Below are 27,791 nucleotides of genomic sequence, written 5' to 3'. Positions count from 1 at the left end.
GGGGGGGGGGGGGGGCTGTGACAACAATTTTGGACCCCCTTGTGGCCCCCCTAAATGTGGAGTATGAAATAATTTTTACATAACTAATTTTTGCTATCGTTCTTTTTTTACATCCGTTATTAAACAGAAAATGCAAATAAATTGTGGAATGATTATGAACATGGTCTTATGCCTACTAATGCCTGCAATGCAGTGAAGAAAACGATATGACAACAATAACGTCTAATGTAACTGGCCCCTCGAACAGTACAACTTGCCCCAGCTTGTGCGTAAAATTGATAGAGCGACATTCGTCTAGAAAACGAGTTAACTCAGACGACACAGAGGCCCACTGAGAGTAAAATATGCTCAAAGGAATTCGGCACGAGAATGACTCGTGCCAAAAGCAAACAGTATCACTTGAGCAAATAGGATAACGTGACGCATGCTGACAGCGAACCTGACAACGGCATGGTTTAATGTGGCTTATTTATGAGGATCTAGTCTCCCGTGACCATCCTTGCAAAATTAAATGAATTGTATGATCAGCAGGTAAACGTTTGTGATTTACAAGTACAAGTTGTCATTTTGACAGATGGAAAACCCTCCTTGTTTGTAATGTGAACTTTAGGATCAGGAGCAGGTCAGGGGTCAGAGGGTCATCTCTCAGGTGCACCTGACAAATAGCATGCAGCAGAGGGCTGTCAGACAATAGAGAATACATTCTCTCAGGTTCTTCCTCTTTCATTGTGTGTGGTATGCAATGTATCTGAGAGAACAAGATGCAGGTGCTGTGGGGGGAGTGCCCTGTGACAACAATTTTGGACCCCCTAAATGTGGAGTATGAAATCATTTTTAGCTAACTAATTTTTGCTATCGTTCTTTTTTTACATCCGTTATTAGACAGTGGCAACGATGATGATTATGAACATGGTCTTTTGCCTGCTAATGCCTGCAATGCAGTGAAGAAAACGATATGACAACAATAACGTCTAATGTAACTGGCCCCTCTAACAGTACAACTGGCCCCCCCAGTTGAAATGGTCTAGAACCGCCACTGGCTAGCTCTCTAGCTGATCTCTGTCCAGATCCTGTCTTTCCGGGTGCAAATGTATACGAGTGTGTGTATGCGTTTGGCATATATATCCTACAGTGCATAAAGTTTCATTTTGCATCTTTTATTAAGGTTTGCATTTTTCATTCAATTCTCCCATTTCTGTCTCCAGTGGGATACAGGTCCCTCGGGATCGGAAGAACCCCTTGTTCACCATCTGCACGCGTGCATTCATCTTGTAGGGAGCCTCCAGGGGCTTGTCTACATGCCAGCCGTACATAGATGATGAGAGGACAGGCACCCGTCTACCCCTTTCCTGGTGCAACAGGACAAAATGCTTAATCAATCATTGACATCAATAATGGGCAGTAAGAGTTCTACGTGGACTGGCAAAAATGAAGGGACATCTTCAGAAAGATTATGGCCCAGAGAAGAAGCTTTGTTAATACTTACCTCCTTATTAATGTTCAGTGTAAGGTTCACAGCCTTGTCATCACGTGACACTTTGGGTTCATACCCCTCCCTGAGATGGAACACTGCATCATAAACCCTTCCTTGCTCCTCACGCTGTGTATACAAAAAAACTGTGATTAACAGTTGGCTAATGTCATCATTGGAGGTAGTAGTGTCCCTGGAAGCATATTTTAGAGGAGGTAGTGCCATATAGCTTAACTTCAGGAGTACTGGTTTACAACAAGCCCTGCCCCGGATGTAATCTGCCTAAATGACTACCGCCACATAGCACTTACGTCAGTAGCCATGAAGTGCTTTGAAAGTGTCACGTCCTGGCCAGTATATAAGGTTAATTGTTTTGTAGTTTGGTCAGGGCGTGGCAGGGGGTATTTGTTTTATGTGGTTCGGGGTGGTGTGTTTTGTGTAAAGGGTGTTTGATTTAGTAATTTCGGGTTTTGGTTTATGTTTAGTATTCTATGGTTAGTCTAGGTTGTGTGTTTCTATGTTTGGTTGATTGGGGTTGGGACTCTCAGTTGAAGGCAGGTGTTGTCTATCTGCCTTTGATTGAGAGTTCCATATATTAGGGTGTGTTTGTATGTGTGATTTGTGGGTGATTGTTCTGTGTTTCGCCTTGTGCCTTACCAGACTGTTTTTGTTGATCGTTCGTGTTTTTGTTATTTTGTATGTTCGTTTTGAAAGATAATTAAAAAGCAAGATGAGCATTCACGTACCTGCTGCGTTTTGGTCCTCATTCACCGACAACAACCGTGACAGAATCACCCACCACCAAAGGACCAAGCAGCAGAGGAAGGAGCAGACGGAGTTCGAGTTGGACTGGCGGGAGAAGTGGACTTGGGAGGAAGTTCTGGACGGGGCCGGACCCTGGCATCAGGCTGGGGATTATCGACGTCCGCAGTGGGAAATTGAGGCAGCCAAGGCAGAGAGGCGGTGGTACGAGGCCAAGTACGCGCAGAAGGAGAAGCACGAGAGGCACCCCCAAGAAAATTTTGGGGGGGGGCACACGGGTAGTTTGGCTAGGCGTAAGAAGAGCCGGAAGCCAGCTACTCGTGGTTATATGGAGGAGCGTATGGGGTTGAGAGCGCTATGTTTCGCTGAGGAGCGCACTATCTCACCCATACGCACGCACAGTCCGGTGCGCGTTATTCCAGCCCCTCGCAGGTGCCGTGCTAGAGCGGGCATCCAGCCTGGTAGGAGGATGCCTGCGCAGCGCATCTGGTCGCCGGTACGCCTCCGAGGACCAGGCTACCCAACTCCCGCTCTACGCACGGCTACCATCAGGCCCCTGCACAGCCCAGTCTGCCCTGTACGAGCACCCCGCTCGTACAGGGCTACTAGTTCCATCCAGCCAAGGCGGGTTGTGCAGGAGGTAAGATCTAGACCGGCTGTGCGCCTCCATAGCCCTGGGTTTCCAGCTCCTGTCTCTCGTGCGGACCCGGAAGTGCGTCAACCCAGTCCGACTCGTCCTGTTCCCGCTCCCCGCACTAGCCTGGAGGTGCGTGTACATAATCTGGTAAACCCAGTACCAGCACCACGCACCAGGCTACAAGTGCGTCAACCCAGCCTCGCCAGTCAACAGTCTTCATCAGAGCTGCCCGCCAGTCAACAGTCATCATCAGAGCTGCCCGCCAGTCAACAGTCATCGTCAGAGCTGCCCGCCAGTCAACAGTCATCGTCAGAGCTGCCCGCCAGTCAACAGTCATCGTCAGAGCTGCCCGCCAGTCAACAGTCATCGTCAGAGCTGCCCGCCAGTCAACAGTCATCGTCAGAGCTGCCCGCCAGTCAACAGTCATCGTCAGAGCTGCCCGCCAGTCAACAGTCATCGTCAGAGCTGCCCGCCAGTCAACAGTCATCGTCAGAGCTGCCCGCCAGTCAACAGTCATCGTCAGAGCTGCCCGCCAGTCAACAGTCATCGTCAGAGCTGCCCGCCAGTCAACAGTCATCGTCAGAGCTGCCCGCCAGTCAACAGTCATCGTCAGAGCTGCCCGCCAGTCAACAGTCGTCAGAGCTGCCCGCCAGTCAACAGTCGCCAGAGAGGTCAGACTGCGCTGAACTGCCGGAGTGGTCAGACTGCGCTGAACTGCCGGAGTGGCCAGACTGCGCTGAACTGCCGGAGTGGCCAGACTGCGCTGAACTGCCGGAGTGGCCAGACTGCGCTGAACTGCCGGAGTGGCCAGACTGCGCTGAACTGCCGGAGTGGCCAGACTGCGCTGAACTGCCGGAGTGGCCAGACTGCGCTGAACTGCCGGAGTGGCCAGACTGCGCTGAACTGCCGGAGTGGCCAGACTGCGCTGAACTGCCGGAGTGGCCAGACTGCGCTGAACTGCCGGAGTGGCCAGACTGCGCTGAACTGCCGGAGTGGCCAGACTGCCCTGAACTGCCGGAGTGGCCAGACTGCCCTGAACTGCCGGAGTGGCCAGACTGCCCTGAACTGCCGGAGTGGCCAGACTGCCCTGAACTGCCGGAGTGGCCAGACTGCCCTGAACTGCCGGAGTGGCCAGACTGCCCTGAACTGCCGGAGTGGCCAGACTGCCCTGAACTGCCGGAGTGGCCAGACTGCCCTGAACTGCCGGAGTGGCCAGACTGCCCTGAACTGCCGGAGTGGCCAGACTGCCCTGAACTGCCGGAGTGGCCAGACTGCCCAGACTGTCCCGAATTGCCAGACTGCCCAGACTGTCCCGAATTGCCAGACTGCCCAGACTGTCCCGAATTGCCAGACTGCCCAGACTGTCCCGAATTGCCAGACTGCCCAGACTGTCCCGAATTGCCAGACTGGCCCGACTGCTCCCCGGCGATGCCAGAGTGGCCCGACAGCCTGGAACGGCCGGAGCCAGAGCCACCTCCAGAAATAGGTGGGTTGGGGAGGGGGGGTGTAGCACAGTGCCGTTGTTGACGGCAGCCACCCTCCCTTCCCTCCCTTTAGAAAAGGGGACTTTTTGTTGGTGTTGCTTGGGATTATTTTTTGTTAAGGTGCTTCTGGGGTAGCACCTTTAAGGGGGGGGTACTGTCACGTCCTGGCCAGTATATAAGGTTAATTGTTTTGTAGTTTGGTCAGGGCGTGGCAGGGGGTATTTGTTTTATGTGGTTCGGGGTGGTGTGTTTTGTGTAAAGGGTGTTTGATTTAGTAATTTCGGGTTTTGGTTTATGTTTAGTATTCTATGGTTAGTCTAGGTTGTGTGTTTCTATGTTTGGTTGATTGGGGTTGGGACTCTCAGTTGAAGGCAGGTGTTGTCTATCTGCCTTTGATTGAGAGTTCCATATATTAGGGTGTGTTTGTATGTGTGATTTGTGGGTGATTGTTCTGTGTTTCGCCTTGTGCCTTACCAGACTGTTTTTGTTGATCGTTCGTGTTTTTGTTATTTTGTATGTTCGTTTTGAAAGATAATTAAAAAGCAAGATGAGCATTCACGTACCTGCTGCGTTTTGGTCCTCATTCACCGACAACAACCGTGACAGAAAGGCTGGTCATGGCTCACGTCAACACCAACATCCCAGAAACCCTAGACCCACTCCAATTCGCCTACCTCCCCAACAGATCCACAGATGAGGCAATCTCAATTGCACTCTACACTGCCCTTTCCCACCTGGACACTTCCCTTTCCCACCAGCTCAGTGTTCAACACCATAGTGCCCACAAAAACTCATCACTAAGCTAAGGACCCTTAGGCTAAACACCTCCCACTGCAACTGGATCCAGGACTTCCGAACGGGCCGCCACCAGGTGGTAAGGGTAGGCAACAACACATCTGCCACGCTAGTCCTGAACACCGGGGCCCCTCAGGGGTGGGTGCTTAGTCCCCTCTTGTACTCCCTGTTCACCCACGACTGCGTGGCCAAGCACGACTCCAACACCATCATTAAGTTTGCTGACAACACAACAGTGGTAGGCCTGATCACCGACAACAATGAGACAGCCTACAGGAAGGAGGTCAGAGACTTGGCTGTGTGGTGCCACCACAACAACCTCCCTCAATGTGAGCAAGACAAAGGAGATGATCGTGGACTACAGGAAAAGGAAGGCCGAACAGGCCCCCATTAACATTGACAGGGCTGTAGTGGAGCGGGTCGAGAGTTTCAAGTTCCTTGGTGTCCACATCACCAACAAACTATCATGGTCCAAACACATCAAGAGGGCACGACAACAACTTTCCCCCTCAGGAGACTGAAAAGGTCCCCAGATCCTCAAAAAGTTATATCGCTGCACTATCGAGAGCATCCTGACCGATTGCATCACCGCCTGGTTTGGCAACTGCTTGGCATCCGACCATAAGGCGCTACAGAGGCTAGTGTGTACGGCCCAATACATCACTGGGTCCAAGCTTCCTGCCATCCAGGACCTACACTACTGTTCAAAAGTTTGGGGTCACTTAGAAATGTCCTTGTTTTTTAAAGAAAAGCTATTTTTTTGTCCATTAAAATTACATAAAATTTATCAGAAATACAGTGTAGACATTGTTAATGTTGTAAATTACTATTGTAGCTGGAAACCGCAGATTTTTTATGGAATAACTACATAGGCGTACAGAGGCCCATTATCAGCAACCATCACTCCTGTGTTCCAATGGCACGTTGTGTTAGCTAATCCAAGTTTATAATTTTAAAAGGCAAATTGATCATTACAAAACCCTTTTGCAATTATGTTAGCACAGCTGAAACCGTTGTGCTAATTAAAGAAGCAATAAAACTGGCCTTCTCTAGACTAGTTGAGTATCTGGAGCATCAGCATTTGTGGGTTCGATTACAGGCTCAAAATAAAACAAAGAAACAAATAACTTTCTTCTGAAACTCGGCAGTGTATTCTTGTTCTGAGAAATGAAGGCTATTCCATGTGAGAAATTGCCAAGAAACTGAAGATCTCGTACAACACTGTGTACTACTCCCTTCACAGAACAGAGCAAACTGGCTCTAACCAGAATAGAAAGAGGAGTGGGAGGCCCTGGTGCACAACTTAGCAAGAGGACAAGTACATTAGAGTGTCTAGTTTGAGAAACAGACTCCTCACAAGTCCTCAACTGGCAGCTTCATTAAATAGTACCCGCAAAACACCAGTCTCAACGTCAACAGTGAAGAGGCGACTCCGGTGGCTGTGTTCTTTTGCCCATCTTAATCTTTAATTTTTATTGGCCAGTCTGAGATATGGCTTTTTCTTTGCAACTCTGCCTAGAAGGCCAGCATACCAGAGACTTGTGAGGCGTCTGTTTCTCAAACTAGACACTCTAATGTACTTGTCCTCTTGATTGCAAAAGGGTTTTCTAATGACCAATTAGCCTTTAAAAATGATCACCTTGGATTAGCTAACACAACATGCCATTGGAACACAGGAGTGATGGTTGCTGATAATGGGCCTCTGTAAGCCTATGTAGATATTCCATTAAAATCAGCCTTTTCCAGCTACAGTAGTCATTTACAACATTAACAATGTCTACACTGTATTTCTGATCAATTTGATGTTATTTTAATGGACAAAAAATTGTGCTTTTCTTTAAAAAACATGGACATTTCTAAGTGACCCTAAACTTTTGAACGGTAGTGTATATACTAGGCGGTGTCAGAGGAAGGTCCAAAAAATTATCAAAGACTCCAGTCACCCAAGTCATAGACTGTTCTCTCTGCTACTGCACGGCAAGCGGTACCAGAGCGCCAAGTGTAGGTCCAAAGGGCTCCTTAACAGGTTCTACCCCGAGCGCTATAAGACTGCTGAACAATTATTTAAATGGAAACCAGGACTATTTACATTGACACCCCCCCCCCACTCGCCGTTTATTATTTATGCATAGTCACTTTACCCCTACCTACATGTACAAATTACCTCGACTAACCTGTACCCCCACACACTGACTCGTATATAGCCTCCTTTTTGTTAAGTCATTTTATTGTGTCCGTTTTTTAACAACTTAATTTGGTAAATATTTTTTTAACTCTATTTCTTGAACTGCATTGTTGGTTAAGGGCGTATAAGTAAGCATTTCACGGTAAGGTCTACATAAGGTCTAAACCTGTTGTTTTCGGTGCATGTGACAAATACAATTTTATTTTATTTGATGTAGCCTACCCCCTCAGTTGCTACATGGCAGCAGTGAGTTCATCCAGTCTCATAGACCTTTGTTAGAAATGTGCTACCTTTAACATTGCGTTTTGTATTTGGCCATGTCTTTAGAGAGGGGCAATAGACCAGCATCTGTTCATTTGCCTACAGCCTTTGACCTTTTTGGCACAGAGGTAAGGCTAAGGCACTGACTTTCCCATGTTTACGGCAATTTATACCAGATGAGAATAATACACTATGGTGCAATTATGTAGGCTTAGGCGGATATTTTATGTTTCATAGCAATGCATTTGATTTACCTCCGGTAACATGCGCTTGAAATAAGAGGAACGGGACACTGCATCAAGCTCCCTTTGAGTGAAGCTTCGCGCCCGCATGCTCATGTTGCCCCCTTCTGTCTTGCTTATGTCACTGCACTAGCGTGGGACAACGGGTTGCAACAGTAAGCCTTGGTTTAGGTGTCGTCATAGAAAGCTACGCTTTTCAAATAGACCTCTCAATTTAAAGGTTCACGCACCTCTCACTATGTAGCCTATGACGTCAGTTGTAAAAAATGGTTTAATTGATTCTGTCACAATCGTTGTGTGTTCAAGCATAAAAAAACATTTCCTGCTGACTGTATTTTAGCCTACAATAAATGTAGTTTAGACGGTATACTGATGCTCTACACTATACAGTGCATTGCTTGTTTTGTCACCTAAACTGAAATTAAGCAAACTATTAGAATGTTAGCAACCAGCAAATGGCGGAGAGATTTCTGCATATTGAACCTTTAAAGCGGCCCGCTATCCCACCCCTGTTTCAGTAAAAAGCTGAGGGATAGGGCTGGATAAATGTAACCAATGTCACATTCATAGACAGCTATGGAATCAAGGACTGAGCATCCATGATATCAACATTATAGTTCTAACCATGTTTGTAGGCTATATAGTGTTTATTTACATGTACTTTGTTTCCAAACATTGGATTGAAACAAGCTTGTATTTTTGGTTCTGATGAGGTATGACAGTTGAACTAAACTCATGCAGCATTTATAAGTTATCTTCTACAAGAATCAATGGGTACATTTCATTAATTCAGATGAATTACGCAACTTAAGATTGTCCCTTTAAGGTGTTAGCTTGCTTTGTTTTGGGTAGCCTAATCATCGTTGTAGCCTTGTATAAGCCTACTGTAAGAGTTAGTTCATAGAAGTGCATAGAATTACATAACTAGAAATAAAACTAGATGTATAGGGTCTCTGCCTTTTTGTGGTCGACAATACATGTATTATTCAGAATAGGATACATTGATTACATACACGTTTATTTTGGAATCGCTGTATGTTGTGTAAATATTCATATTTTTAGCTCGGGGAAAAAAAAGATTGACTGTCAGTCCTTTTAACCAATGAAAATGTTTAAGTGTAAAGACGTTTCGGCTACATTAGTTTATATCGGAGCCATCGAGGGGGTTCGATTAATCGCGCCCGGGCGCTCGTGTCGGCGTGTTTTGCGTCGACTGAAAGTTGATCGTATTCGATTTGGAACCGGGCCACCTCCTGGGCGTGAGCCAGGCAAAGTCGGCTCAAAACAAAAGTGACTTAATTAAGCACGTGTAGTAATTACTAGGATTCTGTGTTTTCCCATGCTAAAGGGATTGCTTTTGATAAAAACGGTTTATCTGCCTTCACAATGAACCATAGTTAGAAAATTCGAACAATTCATTTTATGGAAAAGATATGTTGTATGTTTCTGGACGATGCACCATGGTGCCTTGTTGACAAAATGACCGATCGGCGCAGATTACTGTTCGATTTGAGAAGGACGCTCCTCCCTCCCCGATTTCACCCGATGACGTAACGTGCCATACCCGGTGCCCCGCGGTTTAGCATAATCGAATCCGCACATTATCACTAATGAATGTCTTTATGTTTTATAATGTATTTTCTTTAATTTATGTAATTCAAGGCTCATCTGTAAAATAGAACTTGGTCTCAGTATGACTCCCTGATAAAATAAAGTTTAAATTAAATATGACTCTGGCTTGCACAACCAATCATGAGAGGATGGCGGTCGTCGTTTGGTGTTCACCGTTGCTATGGAAACACAGAAAAGCTTTACCGGAAAATAGTTGATAGGGAGTTTATGACAAGTTATTACAATTGGCTAATACGGTAACACAAACTGTTAACTAAACAAGTAAATAGTATATAGTTGTAATAATCACTTAACTATCGACGATGCATCCTAAACCCCTCGAATCCGGTGAGGTGGAAGAAGAGAGTGGCGAGGAATCCAGCACGATCCTGCAAGCTGGAGATGCAGAAATATTGCTGAACGCGATGTCAACAACTTCCAGTAAACTAGGTTAGACAGTTCACTATAATTTAGCATAATAGTCAGCACGTGGCAACATGTTAAATAATCGCATGTGTCTAGCCATGTCTGAAGTTATCCTCCTCTCTCACTTCAGAGGAGGCCACCACGGCGAACTGCAGCCCCCTGCCAAACGATATCGAAGGAGACCGTTGTGTGTCCTCACATACAGAAGTCGACAAACTCATACAAGCCCAACAACAAGAGGAAAAGGACTCAGGTCCAAGGTAATCCTAAAAGCTAGGAATTGGCTGTGAGTCGTCTTCTAGCATTACTGTTCGTTCTGTCTAGCATTCAAACTAGTGACGCTTTATGTTCCTCAGAATGACGAAGACATTTCTGAAGGACCACTGCAAGCAAAATAAACTCTACATGACACCTCGATTGAATGACACACTGTATTTGCACTTCAAAGGTATGTGTAGAATTGTTGTTGTTGTTTATGGACGGTTTAGATATATTGTTGCATGAATATTTTACAGAAATTAAAATCATAAGCTTTGTGTGGAATATAACTACGCTGTTAGTGTTCTTGTAGTATTCTAATGTAGTTATTTGTTTTATGTTTTGTTTTATGTATGCCACCTCTTAGGCTTCTCCACTATAGAGAATCTGGAGGAGTACACAGGGCTGAAGTGTCTCTGGCTGGAGTGCAACGGGCTGCAGCGCATCCAGAACCTGCAGGCCCAAACAGACCTACGCTGCCTCTTCCTCCACCAGAACCTCATACACAATCTGGAGAACTTAGAACCACTCAGCAAGCTCTGCACCCTCAATGTCTGCAACAACTACATACACACCATCGAAAACATTGGTGAGTCTGTCCTCACTCTACATACCACACCTATCTGGCTATCTCAGTGTGTGTGTGTGACTCCATCTATCTGATTTGTGAGTATTTTCCCAGCCTGCCTCCCTGATCTGGGCACCCTGCAGATAGCCCATAATAAGCTGCAGACAGTGGGAGACGTGGAGCATCTGAGTCAGTGCCTCTCCCTCAGTGTACTGGACATGTCCCACAACCTGCTGGATGACCCAGACATCCTCACTGTGCTGGAGAGAATGCCTGAACTGGTGAGAAACATGCTCACAATAGGCTCACACAGATAAACAGTACTTTATGCTAATAGAGATCATATCATTTTTATTCATTAGTATGCCCATGCGCATGACACACTGACTATAAAATGCAAATACTCTTGCTTCATGCTGATAATATACCCAAGCCTGTGTATGTGTGTGTGTGATTACACCCTTGTTGTTCCCTCCTCCTCAGCGCGTGCTGAACCTGATGGGAAATGAAGTGATAAAGAAAATCCCATACTACAGGAAGACTATGATCATACGTCTAAAACAGCTGACATACCTGGATGACCGACCTGTGTTCCCAAAGGACAGGTGCATTAGCAGTTTGTCTCTGTTTGCCTGTGCATGTCATACTTATGGTTGAGTCATTGTGTGGTCTGTGATGTTGGTCTTTGGTTGCTGTATGATTGTCATGTGGTTGCGGTATGAAGGGCGTGTGCGGAGGCGTGGGGGACAGCGGGTCCGGAGGGGGAGCGCAGGGAGAGGGAATCATGGCAAACACGAGAGAGAAGGAAGATCCAGGACAGTCTGGACGCCATGGCAACCATCAGAGACCAAGCCAGGGAGAGACTGCGAGTCAGAGAGCTGCAAGAGAGAGGTACGCACACACACGCTCATATCCACACACGCACACACACACACACACACACACACACACACACACACACACACACACACACACACACACACACACACACACACACACACACACACACACACTTGAAACCTGCTACACACACACTACGTAGAGAAGGTTCGATAAGGGTGTGTTGACCTTCTCTAGGGGAGTATGAGACCACTACAACTCCAGAACTTGAGAGCCCCAGTGAAAAGAACCAGAGACAGAATCAGATCCCGGGCTGGGAGGAGAGGATCCAGGTGTTTGTGGAGGACAGTCTGGAGGCCCATGAAGAGTTCCTACCGACACAGAGAGAGCAGCCAGAAAAGGAGGAGCTACGGAATAAACAGCCACTGAAGAAGCAGCTAGACAGAGAACAACCAGAAAGAGAGGATCCGGAGAGAGATCAGCTAGAGAGAAAGCACCAAGAGGGAGATCAGCTAGAGAGAGAGCACCAAGAGGGAGATCAGCTAGAGAGAAAGCACCAAGAGGGAGATCAGCTAGAGAGAGAGCACCAAGAGGGAGATCAGCTAGAGAGAGAGCACCAAGAGGGAGATCAGCTAGAGAGAAAGCACCAAGAGGGAGATCAGCTAGAGAGAAAGCACCAAGAGGGAGATCAGCTAGAGAGAGATCACCAAGAGGGAGATCAGCTAGAGAGAGAGCACCAAGAGGGAGATCAGCTAGAGAGAAAGCACCAAGAGGGAGATCAGCTAGAGAGAGAGCACCAAGAGGGAGATCAGCTAGAGAGAGAGCACCAAGAGGGAGATCAGCTAGAGAGAAAGCACCAAGAGGGAGATCAGCTAGAGAGAAAGCACCAAGAGGGAGATCAGCTAGAGAGAAAGCACCAAGAGGGAGATCAGCTAGAGAGAGAGCACCAAGAGGGAGATCAGCTAGAGAGAGAGCACCAAGAGGGAGATCAGCTAGAGAGAGAGCACCAAGAGGGAGATCAGCTAGAGAGAGAGCACCAAGAGGGAGATCAGCTAGAGAGAGAGCACCAAGAGGGAGATCAGCTAGAGAGAAAGCACCAAGAGGGAGATCAGCTAGAGAGAGAGCACCAAGAGGGAGATCAGCCAAATGGAGAGCAAGCAGCAGAAGAAAGCTTAAAGGAAGAACTGTTAGAGTTAAACCAGTCAAAGAGAGAACAACTACAAAGAAGGCAGCCAAAGAGAGAGAAGTTAGAGAGAGAGCAGTCAGTATGTGGCCAGCCAGAGTCTCAGACAGCTGGGGGAATTGTGGAGCACGGTCCTGGACCAATGGTGACTGAGCTAGAGGAGACAGAGGACTTGGAGACCATCCACCTGGAGCCACGCCCACCACTTCGTATTGACGTGAGTCAGACTGACCACCACAGCCAAGCATTACCAGTCACTATCACTATAATAGAGTGATTATTACACTGTAATAACGTTTTATTGTTGTTGTCTAGTCCCTCTCCATCAGCATCTTATCCAAAAGCACAGACTTCCCCAGACTCATATCATTTAGCTCTTGACTCTAACCTTCATTTAGAGCACTAAAGCCTTGTCCCCTGACTAATGGTCACCTGACTCCACAGGATCTCCCTGACCTGGAGGATGTGGATGTTGAAGATCCAGACAGCACCTCCATCTTCTCTCAGGTACATTACATACCACACACTCGGCTGTAACTTTGATTATCCAAAAGAAAGAATAGAATACCTTTAGCATTTATTGTACAATAGTCAGCAGGCATATTCCAAATACACACAATTAGTCTCTAAATGACTCACATACTAATATTTTATTAGGTCAACACAGCATTTAAGTCAGCAGTGTATTTAATTTGGGTCAGCTGTGTTGTGTCTGAATTGACCACCTGTGTTTCCAGCAAGTATTCCGGCCAAAGATAGAGGTAATTTCAGGAGACAGCAACGATGTAGATCCAATCATACATCAGAGTGGGACAGTGTGGACCACAGAGACCACACCCACCTCAGATCAATGCTCATCTTTACTGTTCAGGGTCTGTGACAACACGTCAAACAAATCGCCCACCAATCACCTAGTAGCATTGGACCCAGAGGCGGGGGATGCCCCAGAGCTGCTGATATCAGAACCTCAGGGAGAACCCAGACAGAGGCAGAGCCCTGAAGCCAGCAAACCAGGTTGTCTCATTGAGGAGCTGGACTAACCCTGCATAAGGCTTTGATAGCATTAACAACACTAGGTTTAGGTGTTCAATCTGGGAAAGCCTTGTTTTGCTGAATACAGGTACAATGTAAGCACAGAGAGCTGCTATAGAGCTATTTTGCAGCCACGGGTTTACACACAACACATTTTCTGCACTAAACAATGTTGTTTTTGTTTTAGTTATTCGTAGCTGTTCTGTTACTGGTTATACTTTATATTCGGTATTCTTAGGCTCAGTGTTCTAAATTAAATGTTCATGAACCGCATTCAAGTCCATTCCAAGATAATCCCGGTCAGATTATAGCCAGGGCTCATAAAATTAAATGTTATAATACAGTATGGGGAATTTGTCTCAGTGCTTGTTACAAATACTTAAAATCTATCACTAGGTGGCACTTAAGTACCAGATGTGCACCTCATATGTGCAATAGACTGGCCCATAATTACAGAAAATAAAACATAAAAAACATAACAAGTTTAGAAAATAGAATAATGATGATGATCATGCAGAAATGTGAACAGAGCAGTTATTTTGTCAAATTCTTTGCGTGTTTTAGCAGTAATATTACAGACCTGCTAATGTAAAAACACATAGAATCTCTTCTTTATCGTTTAATCTACCCGGGACTGAGGGTGAGATTTCAGGGCCCAGTGCTCAGGTCAAATACTGGTCACAGGGAGACTAGAGAATAGATTTTAGTAGATTGGGTCTTTTAAATAAAGGTACCAATAAGAGGATTAACAAAAAAATATATCCACCTGTCTCCTCATCTCTCTTGTCATAGCCACACGCATTGTCGGGATTGTCTACTGTTCTCTAAATATTTGTTTCTGTTCATGACCATGTTCACATCGTTTTTCACCATCTCTTCATCTTTCCTCCTCCCTCTCCCCCCTCCCTCCCCTACTGTGACACATGGCTAGGATGTGCAGTGTGTCCTGGGCTGTCAGGGTGCATTGAGGGATGCTGGGCAGGAACAAAGACAGATTAAATTGATCTGCTCATGACCTTCTGTTATGAAAGGATTTAAGAGCAAAGATTACAAACACACACACATACAGGATACACACACATTGCACGTTACATGCTACACCATACATATTCTTGTTAATATATTTTATTACAAATGAATGCATGAATTATTATTAAATCTAACTGTCTGGATTAATCAGATGTGTGTCTGATTTCACATCTCACAGTTGAATGAAACAAAGCATGCACCCCTTAAAGCAACTGCTCTGAGCAACCTCACATGAAACTATGAAAACAAACATGTATCTAAGTGAAGTGCAGCTTCTGATATCATTTTTACATTATGATGAATCATTACATAATAAGTCCACAGGCACACTGTGTGTGGTGGCTATTCCATGCCCAGTGCCCACACAGGCAATGCACGAATCAATGATTGGGGAATATAGGGATTTAGTCAGCTGGTGGCTGAGTAAAATACATTTTACAGGTGAACTCTTTTATAGCTCATATAAAAACACGAAAGTGGCGGGCCCGCCCCCAAGGTGACTTATGCAAGGATTCCTCTGTGTTGTCTAAGGAATTCAGAATTCACCAACCCCCATTGTCACACCTCTGGGTAGCAGAGGTTCTGTTGTCTTTACAGGTCTTTAGGTCTGATATCTGATTGGAGGTTAGTTTTACAGTAATGCTATTGATCAACAACTCAGATTCTGAATCCGAACAACTCAAACATTATAAAAGGTCTTAGATTAATTCTTTATATTTTTTGTTCCTGGACTGCTGTGGTGAGATACTCCGTCTTTCTTTCTTACTTTCTCCCTCTCCCATGAGCAATGTGCCATGGCTCAAGCTATGGTATCTTTGTCTCTCTCTCTGACCATGCCTAGAATAATGCTTGTTAATGCTTTGTAACTTAAGCTTTATGTCTTGTATGTGAATCCATTCATTTCATAAAGTTATTAAGTAATACTTGCTTTGATATTCACTTCTCGTGACAATTCCTTGATATTAGTCAGCATAATACTTGATTGCACATGGTTTAACTATAGTCTTTTGCATATTGTTATTTATCTTATGAAGTCAGATAATTCAGTAAATGGGCTTATTGCTTAGTCTTATTTACAAGTTGCATGTGAGGTATATATAATATATGCATACATACATGTATCAAATATTGCCCCACTACACATGTCACATATAAAAACAGAGTTCACACATCGTGTAGATTATAGAGCAACTCTGTATCAGTAATGTCAGTACTTCCGTCTTATAAATGATAGGTGGTATACAGACAATTGCACAGAGATGTTGACATAGAAACTTTATTTTACATGATATGCATAATAATTACGTCCATAACGCTTGGGAGTGTTTTCTTGCGTTTCTGTGTGTGTGTGTGTGTGTGTGTGTGTGTGTGTGTGTGTGTGTGTGTGTGTGTGTGTGTGTGTGTGTGTGTGTGTGTGTGTGTGTGTGTGTGTGTGTGTTGTGTGTGGATGCACGTTGGAGGAGGTATGCATTTTGGAGTGAGGGGTTGTGTGCTTGTGTGTGTGTTGGAGTGAGGGTTTTTTACAGGTGTGTGTTGGTTCATTTGATGCTCAGTCCATTTAAACACAAGGCTCACAGAGAACCTATAGCAGTCTGAGGGAGGCCAGGGCTACATCCTGAGCAGGAGCAGTAGAGAGATGCATGCTGAGAGCAGAAGCGTGGTGTAGGCGGGTCCAAGGTGATGCGTGTACCCTTTTAGAGTTTCTTGATTGGTCTGGTCTGACGTTGGTGGCCTCTGGGAGGGTGGCACGGGCACTGTGTTGGGTGCCAGTGTGGTGCGGCTGGCACACATGTCATAGAGGTTTCCAGAAAACTGTGTCTTCCTGGACTCTTGCCTCAGAGACTCCCACACAGCCGCTGCGTCTCCAGGACAACTGGCAAGTGCCGCATTCGCACACACATGGAACGCATCCCATGATCTGTAAGGGAGCAAGGAACTCTAAACTCTAAGGAAGTCTGAAGGTTGTGAATGAGGGACGTGTAAGGGAGTGAGACGTGTGTGTTTACAGGTGTTGGAGCACATGTTGGGCTACAGTCTGATTCTGTATGAGTGACTTGGTCTGAAAATGTGATTTAGTCAGATGAACATTTACAACAGTTATTTGTGTGAGAAGATGGGAGAATATGCGAGGAGAAAAAGAGAGCTGGAGTGATTCAGAGTAGGTGTCAAGTTGGAGTGGGAGAGAGAGACTCACCTGCAGACTGTGTCAATGTCCTGTATGCTCTGCTCTTTCTGTGTGTCACCCAGACTGTCCCCCAGAGTGAGGAGACACTGAGCAAAGCTCTTGTAGATGACGCCACAGGAGCTAGGGAGCGCAGCAGCCCAACACACAGGGGCCAGACCTGAGGGAGGGGAGGGAGTGAAGAGTATCAATGTGAATTACAGTAGATAGATAAGCTCCGTTGTCCACTGCTGTTAATAGATTACTTTTCATTTGTTTATTTACGTCTGGGGTTTTAGCATCGGAGTAAGGTCATTCATCAGCCTGCATTATATATTACAGTTATACTGTATGTTACAGTTACATCACGTGTGTGGTGTGTGTGTGTGTGTGTGTGTGTGTGTGTAAACCACATGTACACACACATTGGCAAACATACAAACAAACAACCACATAATCACACACAAACACACAAACACACACACACACACACACATCAGCCCTGAGAGAGGGTGGAGAAAGAACATGAAGATGAGTATCACCACAGGGGAAGGTTGGGGTGAATGCAACACGCATGCATGATGTCTCTCTCTCAACATAACATTCTTATGGCCTTTAGTAACTCCGTAAACTACAGGAGGTACCGCCCCTATCCTCAGCACTAACCTCAGTGGGATAGTATTCTCCAGCTGTCTCACAACTCCCTGAGAGACGACAGTGGGAGGCACACACACACATAAACACACACATACTGCGCTGTTCGGAACAAGCTGGAACAGCATGTATTTCATTAGGATAAGTACTTCGTGAAACCTCTCTCCTTCATTTCCGAATGGATTCAGAAATAAATACTTTTTCACCCATACCATTGCACTGCTCTCCTGACCAACTTACCATCACTTCATACCAAACCATCACTCCTGCCCTGCTACTTATTCCATCGCTTCAGTTTAAAATATTCTAATAAACAAAAACAATTGAACAGAAAAAATACAGGAAACTAGTAAGAGCAGAGTGAGATAAAGGCTGCCTTTGAAGTGTCACACTGCAATCACCGCACTAAAGTAACATCACTACAATACACACAGACAGAGACACACAGACATACAATACATAAATAGATAAGGGAAAGACATCCTTACAGAGGTAAAGAGCAACAGGCAGGAGGAAAGTCACGGTGCAGGCATGGGACCTCATACTCAACTGGCCCAACTGAGTCCAGTGGAGCCCCAGCACACAATTAATGGGCTCTGATCTGATGACGTTCACAGCAGTGTTATAATCCCGGACAGAATGTTGGTGTCTTCTCAGAGTGAGGTGTCCTGTCACTCATTTGTTGGATCATCAGAGCTCAAGAGTAGAGCAGAGCATACAGGCAGATCGTAGTGAGTGTTCACTGGATTAACAGAGCAAAGGGCCGACGTGCTGCCTCCAGGGGATGTGTGTGTAGGGGAGGGGTGGAGGGCAAGCTGTGGAAAGCTTGGGGGCAACGGACCAGGGACGTCACATCATAGCACACTGGATTAGAGCATTCTCATTTCCGATCTCAGTATTGAGGGCATTTAGTGGAGGTAAAAAAAACACAGCACAAATAGTTTGGTAGAGAGATAGAAGAGAGAGCGGAGCTCCTGAGAAATATGGGCTTCATAGTTTACAAAACTAAAGAGGGGAATTACTTCTAACACAGACCCGTAGATTCCAGATGTTTGGTGTTACTATTTCTCAATGAACAGAATTTATTCTTGGTTTACTGAGAATTACTCAGTAAATCTGTCCTGTATATTTTCACAGTTTCTGCCTGTGTGGGGCTATATCTTGTTATTCTAGGGCAGTGAGGTGGGCTGTGCTGGGTTAAATAATCCGATGTTTGGGAAGAAGCGGGCAGATGGCCCGCTTCTGAGGATTAGAGAATCCAGCCCACCTGGGAGAGACAAGCTCGGAATCACAGGATCCTCTGGGAAACTCAGCCCCCAGAGGACAGGGAGGGGGGACAGGGTTCAGGCAACATTAGTTACCCACACACAGATCATATGTGGAGTTTCCATCTGTCCCACGTCCAATGCCAGCCCTTCCTGGTTGAGCCTTTGCATTATATTTTACAGACAGTTTTAACAACCCTCTTTCCACCGTATGCCCCCTGCTCCACCCTCCATGCCCCCCAGATGGCTGGCGCTGGGTGCATTAATTGTCACGTCCTGACCTGTGAAAAGGGTCATTTTGCCATAGTAGAATGGTCAGGGCGTGGCAGGGGGGTTGTTTTGTGTGTTTTGGAGTTGGTTTGTTTCTAGGGGATTTGTTCTAGTTTTCTGTTTCTATGTTTCATTTTCCATGTGTGGCCGAGTATGGTTTCCAATCAGAGGCAGGTGTCTTTTGTTGTCTCTGATTGGAAGCCATACTTAGGCAGCCTGTTTTCTTTTGGGTTTTGTGGGTGGTTATTTTCCGTTTAGTTATTGTACCTGACGGAACTGTTGGTCGCGTTTGTTATTTTGTTGTTTGAAGTGCATTCATTAAAATTCTAAAGATGAGCGCTATACACGCTGCGCCTTGGTCTAATCCTTTCGACGCCTGTGACATTAATAGATAAGTCCTGTTTCACATCTGTAGACAGTCACAAATGGGAAGAACGATATCTCAACAGTAATCTGCGGTTTAATACAACCATTAACTTCTGAATAATCTGACTGCCTGTCTGCCTCTGGAGATACCTGCTATGCCCCTCTGGTGTGTGTGTGTGTGTGTGTGTGTGTGTGTGTGTGTGTGTGTGTGTGTGTGTGTGTGTGTGTGTGTGTGTGTGTGTGTGTGTGTGTGTGTTACCGTCAGAATGACAACTGGAAGCAGGGATTGAGATTAGGACACATGGAATGTATTTTTTGTTCTAAAGACAGGCAACCCCATACTGGTCCTATACACAATATCCCTGAATATCTGATTGCAGAATAAGGGTCTCAGCATGGCAGGAAGCTGAGATCCACAATCGTCACACTGCTGTTTAATCTCCCACAGTTCAATGGATGGCATCTTTATATAGATTTGAGGGTCGGTTTATGTAGATTAAGAAGTAGGGACACTATGGTCAGATAAAGGGTATGCACTTTATCTCTATGGTTGTTCAGAGAATAGAGAAGAACAATGGCTAACAATGAAAACAAGGACAGTATAGTATATAGCACCAGAGTACACAGGGGCTAACAAAATCCACAGGGGCAAACAAGGCTAAACAGGTTTAACATAACCAAAGGAAGAAATGTGCCACAAAAGCTAATGTAATATCCTTAAAAATAGAGGCAAATCCACTTGGAACGATGCATGGCAGTGTGGTCACTTACACATGTCACACGATGACCACTGAGAGCTTTGGCATGGGATTGTTTGATAGAGGATTTCATGAATTGTTTGTTTTGTAAAAAATATGAAGGGAGAGTTGTGTAAATTTGATTGACAGGCCTAGATTAAGTCATTACATAACTCTACTGGGACCTGGGGTAGAGAATAAATCCAGATTAGGATCAGGAACCTCCCTCTCTCCATTCATCTCTCTCTCTCACTCTCTCTCTCTCTCTGTCACACACATAATTCCTGTACCCATGTCAGTTGAACAAATATACATATATTCACAAACTGCATAGTCAGTCATCCAGTTTACACACATCATTGGTCTTTAAACTCCAAAATAACTAGCATTGCAATGTACACAGAATATTCCAACACACCCACTATACACACTCTCTAACAAACATACACACATACAGGTTACCAACAAAACAGCTCTGAGCTTTCATGTGAGGCGTCAGCCCTCAGACAAACCCTTTGCAAACCAGCAGTGGAGCCTCTGAGTGGTCTGGTCAGAAGACTGAGGGTGCATATCAACACTCTTACTTGGCCTCCTCGTCTCCTTTCCTTAATCTACACTGTATCATTTGACATCCCTCAAAGTGTTTTTGACTGTCCAATGCTTTTAAATCCATACAAATTAAGGAGGTTTCCATTAAACCTTTTTATACTGGTAAAGTACATGTCGGATATAAACATTTCATGACCAGCCTGATGAACATTTTTCGGGAAACATTCCAGATGTTGATGGAACTCAATACGCTAGAAATAGTGGGATATTTTTGTACCAGTAAAATGAATTATGCGAGATATGTCGATTGAAACGCTTTTATGCGCGAATATTGATACAATAACCATCATATCGAAAAACTTGGAGTCACGCTATGACATGTGTGGTCCTCCCACTACGATTTGGGAAACCATACAGTTTATTAGGCTACAGATAAAATAAATTATGATGAATTTCACAGGGTGGTGAAAGTGCAAGGTAATGAACTTGATGCTCCTTTCCAATAAATATCGAGGGTCTTGTTATGGTGACATGATGGTCGATGTTTGGCAGCCATTTGACAAATAAATAATAATCTCACTATGTAGGGTATACATGAGCTCTAGCCAACACCGCTAGAGCGCACGTCCCAAGAGCGGGCACACTCGCTATGTAACGCAGCATAGTTTGTGAGAAAACCATCAGTAGAGTTGAAAATGCGGTGGAAACCCATTTAACTTCTATTTTTTATTCGGCACATGGGAATTTAACCACAAAATGTATTTTTATGTGTAGTACGTCATCACGCACAGCCTTTTATCAGCAACAAGTCAATTTGATGGAAACATCTTTGGTGGGAAAATGCGCGTATTGTTTTTATGCGGATTTTAGAATATTTGCATGAAAAACTGTCGCCACGCCCCCTACTTTGCAATGCGAATCACATCTCTCTTTTTTAAATTGTTTTTATTTAACCTTTATTTAACTATGATAAATGGATTTGAATTAGTCACAAGATAAGTCACTGATAGAATCTACATCAAAATAATACAATAGAAAGTAACAATAAAGATTCTTATAAATGTAGTTTTCTGATGCTAAGTGACACAGGGCAGGGGCGAGAATGCATAAGGTCCCATATAACAAAGGAAGGTAAGATAGTGGACCATGATCCACCAAGGGAGATAGAGAAAAGGTGACCGACAGGGGTGGACACTAGACAGACAGAATGGGGAGGTGAAAGTCCAGTGACATTGATGTCCAAGCTGTATTGTAGTGCCATCTACAGTCTCTGTATAGTGCTGCAGGTCTGGTGAGAGGATTAAAACTTTATTTTGAAAATGAACTCCCCATACCAGATATTCCTTAATGTGAGCTAGTCATTTAATTTGATTTATTAGGATCCCCATTAGCAGACGCCAATGGTGACAGCTAGTCTTACTGGGGTCCGATGCATAACGAAAAATACATTACAGACAAAAGACCTTAAAATGTAAATTTAAAAACATTAACATGTAGTGTGTGTGAGTGTGTGTATCTATCAGTTACACATACATGTCAGTACAAACACACAAGTAGTTCACATGGGGGACAGGCAGTGTGCCATCAGATGTTGCTTTATTTGTTTTTTGAAACCAGGTTTGCTGTTCACTTGTGCTATATAAGATGGAAGGGAGTTCCATGCACTCATGGCCCTGTATAATGCTGTTCATTTACTTGAATTTGTTCTGGACCTGGGGACTGTGATAAGACCCCTAGCGGCATGTCTGGTGGGGTAAGTGTGTGTGTCAGTGCTGTGTGTAAGTTGACTAAGTAAACAATTACAAATGTCCAACACATTTCTTATAAAAACAAGAAGTGAAGCAGTCAGTCTTTCCTCAACTCTTAGCCAAGAGAGACTGGCATTCATAGTATTAATATTAGCCCTCTGATTATAATGAAGAGCAAGATGTGCTGCTCTGTTCTGGGCCAGCTGCAGCTTAACTAGGTATTTTTTTTGCAGAACTTGACCATACGTCAGGCCAATAATCAAGATAAGATTAAATCATGATTCTAGAGCCCTATGGTGTTCACTTTAGTGGATTTCTCTAAGAGAATGTCTGTTTCAATTGAAAAGGGAAATAGAAATGATAGACATAAACTGCATGACATGATCCAGGTCACTATCCAGCCTACTGAGCTATCTCCAAGAAATTAGTAACACTCATAATAACACTCATGCATCAATTTAAACAGATAAAGAAACAACTCAGGATATATTATTTTAAAATGAAATTTACTTCAAATGGATATGGTTTAAGTTTCAGAACAGTCATTGCTGTCAGTTCAAAGTTCAACAGTCAGAGTTTAACATAATATCCATATGTGAGTGCCAACTGCAGATACTGTATCAAACCATTTGGGAGAAGGTTGAGACACCAGTCACAGTGAACCTTTAGGTGGTGTAAAGGTCTTACAACCAGATGGTGCCATGGATCAAGCCAGGTCTCTGGTGGAAATAGGCACCTCATAAGCACAAATACTTTCATGATGCACAACACATCTTCCCACAGTTAGAGTCACAAAGCAACCTTGTTTTGGAGGATGGCCGCTGAGCTGAAAAGCTGGTGTTTAATATACTGCAAGGAGAATTCAACTGCAGACACTGACATACAAACAGCTTAACAACAAAACAATGGCCTAATAATTCCCCCATCTCCCTTTAAATGTTCTATGTCGAAAGTAGGCTACAGAGTTGCAGCCAGGCGATCCACAAGAACGCATTCGTCAATGATTTTACACTCCCCTAAAAGGCTGCTTGCGTTTAGCAAACACATTGGTGGACTAAATTGGGCAATGCTTTATAGGCAACTATGGGATTATTATCAACTAGCTAGCCAAAAATAGCATTAGTAGACCAACAAGTTGCTACCCCTCTATTGAAAATAAATTCTCATCGCTTTCGTATTAAAAGAGGCTTTGCTCTGTTCTCCACCGACCCCCTTCATCTCACGTTAGAGTCTTAGGTCGCGACGGTCTTTAGTTATCCATCATTTGGGTGGGAAGGATGGTCACATTTTCTTTAACGCTGCTCCTGCCGACAGCAAACGGTCCCGCTCGCGCACTTCCTCCTGTAGCTTGGCCTCGGTCACGCGCAGCTGGCGGATGGTTGCCTTCATCTCCTTCATCTTCACTTCCATGAGTGCGATGATGTCCCGCTGCTCGTTCAGCTTCCGAAGCAGTTCGGCCGAGGTGGTCCCGGTGGTCAGCGAGTACGCGTGGTCCAGCGGGTTGCTGACAACGCTGTAGTACTGCACAGTCTGCTGCTGGGCAGCGGCGTCTGCAGGGGGATCGTCGCCCCTGGCCAGGTCAGTGGAGCTGGAAACGACTGCAGTAAAACAGGACCCGTCACCCTGCGCGGCTGGATTTACTGGTCCGAGGTATTCGCCGTCCGGGCCGATCTGCACCACGATAGGGCCATCAGTAGCAGCTGTGTCGGTGACTGCATCGCTCTGAGCGGTCTCAACGGCATCTGGGGCTGTCGAAACAACGTTGGTGATGACAATGTTGCCTGGACTGTGGGCTGGAACACCAGCCGCCACAGACGCTTTCCTGTTCCTGCCCCTTCGGTTCTTGCGTTCATTCACTCCTCTCAGCGGGAAGAGCGTCGGTACACGAACGGTATAGGTCTTTCTGCCACCGGGAAAGTGTACGCTACAGACGCGGTGTCCCGTAGTGGGTTGGAAGGTACTAAAACAACCGCTCACCCCGGCCCGGGAGATGTTCTTGAGCCAAATCTCCCTTTGCGTGGTATCCTTTGGAAATGTGTAGAACCGCAGCTCTCTGTCCCGATGAGAGTTGTTGTAGCAGCCAGGGACACAGCAGGTGAATCCAGGCATGTTTATTCCAACGAAAATCTGATAAACTTGTTATTCTATTGAAGTTTTGTCTAAATTATTTTTGTTTCGTTCTTCCTCGCGTTGTTATCTAGCCGATCGGCCTCGAAGCGGAACTACACGTCCCACAATGCTTACAACTTCCTGTTTTGTGTCCTAAGCTGGTAGCACCAAAAATATGACATTTTGTTTAGTGTTGCGCACAATTCATATGTTTTTAGACGTATTTGTGTATAATGTCTCAGACTTTTATTATGTTGATAGATGTTTAACTATTGTATCCATTGTTACTGCTTTCCAAGCAAGCGTGAATCAGAACTAAGAATTTAAATAAACTACAAGTCCCATAATGCATTCCCTAAACTCTCGTCTCACGAGTTTTCACTTGAATTTTAAACGCGGGAGCCACCCGCTAAAAGGTAAACACTAGCTAGCAAGCTTTTTATTGTATTTATTTGATAGTATCCTAGCAAGTTTAGGATACTATCATAAAATAGCACATCAAAACGGTGATTTTCCACATAAAAAGGCGACACGAATCTAACGTATCGTGAACACGTATGATATCTAACTTTAGCTTAGCATGGATAGCTAACTTAGCTAGGTTTTATTTATTTATTTTATTTAATCCGTTAGCGAAGTTAACTTTAACGCGTTAGTCGCCCTACTTACTTTCAGAAGTAGTAAGCTATATGTTTATTTGCATTAACGTTAGCTAGCAAGTACTAAACCAGTAGTTAGCTAGCTAATTAAAGCTGTCAGCATGTCAACTATTTCCAGAATATCGATAAAACGTTGACTTCTTCTGTTTCGACAGACTGAACGTTATGCCATGGATTCTTTAGACGAGGACGTGTCTGCTCGAATTCTCCTGCAAAATGTAATTCAAACGGAGTCCTCCAGGTCCCCAATTACCCGCAGGTAAATCAACACTGTCGAAAAGTGTCACCCACAGTACCTACTACTATCTATCAACTAAACTTGCTTTGGCAAGCGGTTGTCTACTGTTAGGTTGACAGGCTCTCTCTTGTCAACTGTAATATCTCAAGATAAAATGTTTAATTTTAATGGAATAAGCCATGTGTGTTATGTCCTCTCTAGTGCCTCCCAGGCTCAGTTCCAGTCCCCGGGGTCCAGAGTCAGGTGTAGTATCAGACTAAGGAGGAGTGATGTTGGGGCCCTTACACCACAGGAGGCCCTCAAACAGAACATCAAAAAGAAGCTTCGTGAGGTCAGGTTAAGCCGGGTCTTCACTATGTGATTTTGGCCCTAATTTTAGCTGTCCCAGACAAGTTTTTGAGATTGGAGACAAAATCCCAATGTCCTTGCCTACTCTGGGTGCGCGGCCATCAGCTACGCTTGTTTAATGTGAGCGGATCAGAGACGCAATCAGAGGGCTACCGATCCTGTCTTTGAGCTGTCCCAGACATCCCAATATTTTGATTTTTATCTGCACAAAATTTGCAATGCTCTTGTAGTGTGACATATGCAATGACAATATTTGAGAACGGTGATCAGCAATAGCCAATGAGAGCTCTCCTGAGAAGCTGTCATGAGAATTTTGAATCCCAATGATAATAACTAACAATTATTAAAGCTTTGACTAATTCCCGAGGTTTGTAAGACCCTGGGTTTAATAATAATTAGGCAAAGACTCAGCTTATACAAAAGGTCCGTACAGTTTATTCAGAGAGCGCTCTAAAGTCCACAATACATGCCATTTTATAACTCACTCCCTACTTACGCACATACCTCCACACAAACAGTAGATATCCTACGCACATACATACGAACAGTATGTGAGTTGTATCAACTGTTTATCACTACCAAGCTAGCAGTTCCATTTACCCGAGATTAGAGGAACCTTGAAAGGACTCCCTGTCCTATCGTAAGTTTCTCAGAGTTCTAGCCAGGTCAGGTCATACACAGTTTAATTGTTCTCAGTATCTTCTTAGTCACACACACATTTCTCTCCCTCACATGTTTCTACCGAACCTTATTGGACTTTACGTTAATTATACATGCCACATAAGCTAATAATCACTAATAGTTACGTTTCAGGGTGGAATTCTTTAATCATTACCTTTAAAGCATATAAATTGCCTTATCAGAAGGAGCCAGTGAGATGATGACATTGTATCGCATCACCCAGAATGTGTACTCTCGAGCAGGAGCGATGAATACTACTCGTATGTGTTTGTACTTGCCAAAGTGTCAAATCGTTACAGCTCTTTACACACAATATTATTCAATGAAAAATGTATATATATATATATATATATATATATATATAAATGTAGGGCAAACATGAATTTCTGACTGAAAATGTTTGAGGCTGCTTTGAGCCACAGCTCATTCCAGCTATGGAATCGCATCCTTGTCAAGACAGCATGGTTTAGAGAATCCTGTAGTGTCTGCCCGGCGTTACTTTGGAGATCTGTCTTTCTGTCCGTTTGTCTGTGTTGGGCAGAGAAACTGTTTTAAACAAGGCTTGTGTTGAGTTCATCGGCATTTTTGTATTTTTTTCTTACAGAGCACTTCCAGGTTTTCCCTGCCAGTGCCACCCAGTAAGAGGCGGACAATATCAGAGGGAGTCAGGAAGATAAACACGCCTGCACCAGCCACAGCCTCACTTCTCTATGACGATGACATCACACCTAGATACCTACTCAGGGGGATCCTGCAGACAGGTGAGTGTTGTTATGTCACAGTGTGTGGGTCAGTGTTTTTATTATTGACTAGCGGTAAAATGGATGTGTTATTATATGCTCATCATGGGCACATTAGGGCCCATTGTAAAGTGATCTTTGTCTTTGTTGCTCTTCTGTCTCCTCTGATTGGTCAGAGCCGGAGACATCCCTTCTGGTTCAGGACCGGCCAGTCAAGAAGGAGCCAGAGCTGCCCTCCACAAACTCCAGTCTTCACAGCAACCGCCCAAGGTATGCTGACAGACAAGGACGATATCCTCACAGGTGCACTCAGGACACACAGCCCTCTGCATTATTGGTGTGGTGATGTGTTTGTGCGTTCACACCATGTTTTTGTTTGTGCCTCCTAGTACAGGGCTGTCTGACTTGGATCTCCCTGACATGACCACCACAGTAAACCTGTCAAATACAGTGAAGGGACTAAGCAGGAAGCGACCACATCG

The 27,791-nt window shown here is 44.7% G+C and overlaps 4 protein-coding genes and 1 long non-coding RNA gene across 12 annotated transcripts in view; 2 read left to right on the top strand and 3 right to left on the bottom strand.

The window, feature by feature from the left end:
* Positions 1-44: 44 nt before the first annotated feature.
* Positions 45-9,880, bottom strand: LOC145859057 (uncharacterized). Its single transcript, XR_014379355.1, has 3 exons — positions 9,764-9,880; positions 1,487-1,600; positions 45-1,349 (listed from the first exon to the last, which is right to left on the bottom strand). It is a non-coding gene; the product is annotated as an uncharacterized LOC145859057 (long non-coding RNA).
* LOC106562237 (dynein axonemal assembly factor 1) lies at positions 7,065-15,034 on the top strand. Of its 2 annotated transcripts, none has more exons than XM_082957810.1 (10): positions 7,065-9,898; positions 10,005-10,134; positions 10,231-10,322; positions 10,500-10,721; positions 10,815-10,981; positions 11,184-11,305; positions 11,425-11,591; positions 11,778-12,940; positions 13,168-13,230; positions 13,595-13,722. In XM_082957810.1, exons 1-10 carry the CDS (start codon positions 9,772-9,774, stop codon positions 13,601-13,603), a joined length of 2,262 nt encoding a protein of 753 aa, XP_082813936.1. In that variant the 5' UTR covers positions 7,065-9,771; the 3' UTR covers positions 13,604-13,722. The 2 variants fall into 2 exon arrangements, with proteins under 2 accessions (XP_082813936.1, XP_082813935.1); XM_082957809.1 differs by having other exon boundaries at positions 7,066-9,898; positions 13,461-15,034.
* A 1,193-nt stretch (positions 15,035-16,227) lies between these two features.
* Positions 16,228-19,466, bottom strand: LOC106562239 (neuritin-like protein). Its single transcript, XM_014126988.3, has 3 exons — positions 18,088-19,466; positions 16,979-17,126; positions 16,228-16,702 (listed from the first exon to the last, which is right to left on the bottom strand). The coding sequence occupies exons 1-3, from the start codon at positions 18,140-18,142 to the stop codon at positions 16,393-16,395; spliced, it is 513 nt and encodes a 170-aa protein (XP_013982463.1). The 5' UTR covers positions 18,143-19,466; the 3' UTR covers positions 16,228-16,392.
* Positions 19,467-23,021: 3,555 nt separating this feature from the next.
* LOC106562238 (THAP domain-containing protein 11) lies at positions 23,022-24,790 on the bottom strand. Its single transcript, XM_014126987.3, has one exon. It carries the CDS (start codon positions 24,641-24,643, stop codon positions 23,816-23,818), a length of 828 nt encoding a protein of 275 aa, XP_013982462.1. The 5' UTR covers positions 24,644-24,790; the 3' UTR covers positions 23,022-23,815.
* The window catches only part of LOC145859054 (uncharacterized), a 13,352-nt gene continuing 9,448 nt past the window's right edge, over positions 23,888-27,791 (top strand). For 4 of the 7 annotated variants that reach the window (XM_082957808.1, XM_082957807.1, XM_082957806.1 and 1 more), the window contains exons 1-6: positions 24,960-25,059; positions 25,458-25,561; positions 25,742-25,871; positions 27,174-27,330; positions 27,486-27,579; positions 27,699-27,791. The exon at positions 27,699-27,791 is cut by the window's right edge and continues 44 nt beyond it. In XM_082957808.1, the coding sequence (XP_082813934.1) occupies positions 25,473-25,561; positions 25,742-25,871; positions 27,174-27,330; positions 27,486-27,579; positions 27,699-27,791 (563 nt within the window). In that variant the 5' untranslated portion in view covers positions 24,960-25,059; positions 25,458-25,472. Of the gene's footprint in view, positions 24,113-24,207; positions 24,630-24,959; positions 25,060-25,457; positions 25,562-25,741; positions 25,872-27,173; positions 27,331-27,485; positions 27,580-27,698 lie in introns of those variants that run through there. The other 3 variants (XM_082957805.1, XM_082957804.1, XM_082957803.1) reach the window with 3 other exon arrangements.

The sequence above is a fragment of the Salmo salar genome, chromosome 11, assembly GCF_965601325.2.
Source record: "Salmo salar chromosome 11, fSalSal1, whole genome shotgun sequence".
Classification (NCBI taxonomy): Eukaryota; Metazoa; Chordata; class Actinopteri; order Salmoniformes; family Salmonidae; genus Salmo; species Salmo salar.
Note: the sequence above shows the minus strand (reverse complement) of the source record. Positions and strands in the feature narration are given on the sequence as shown.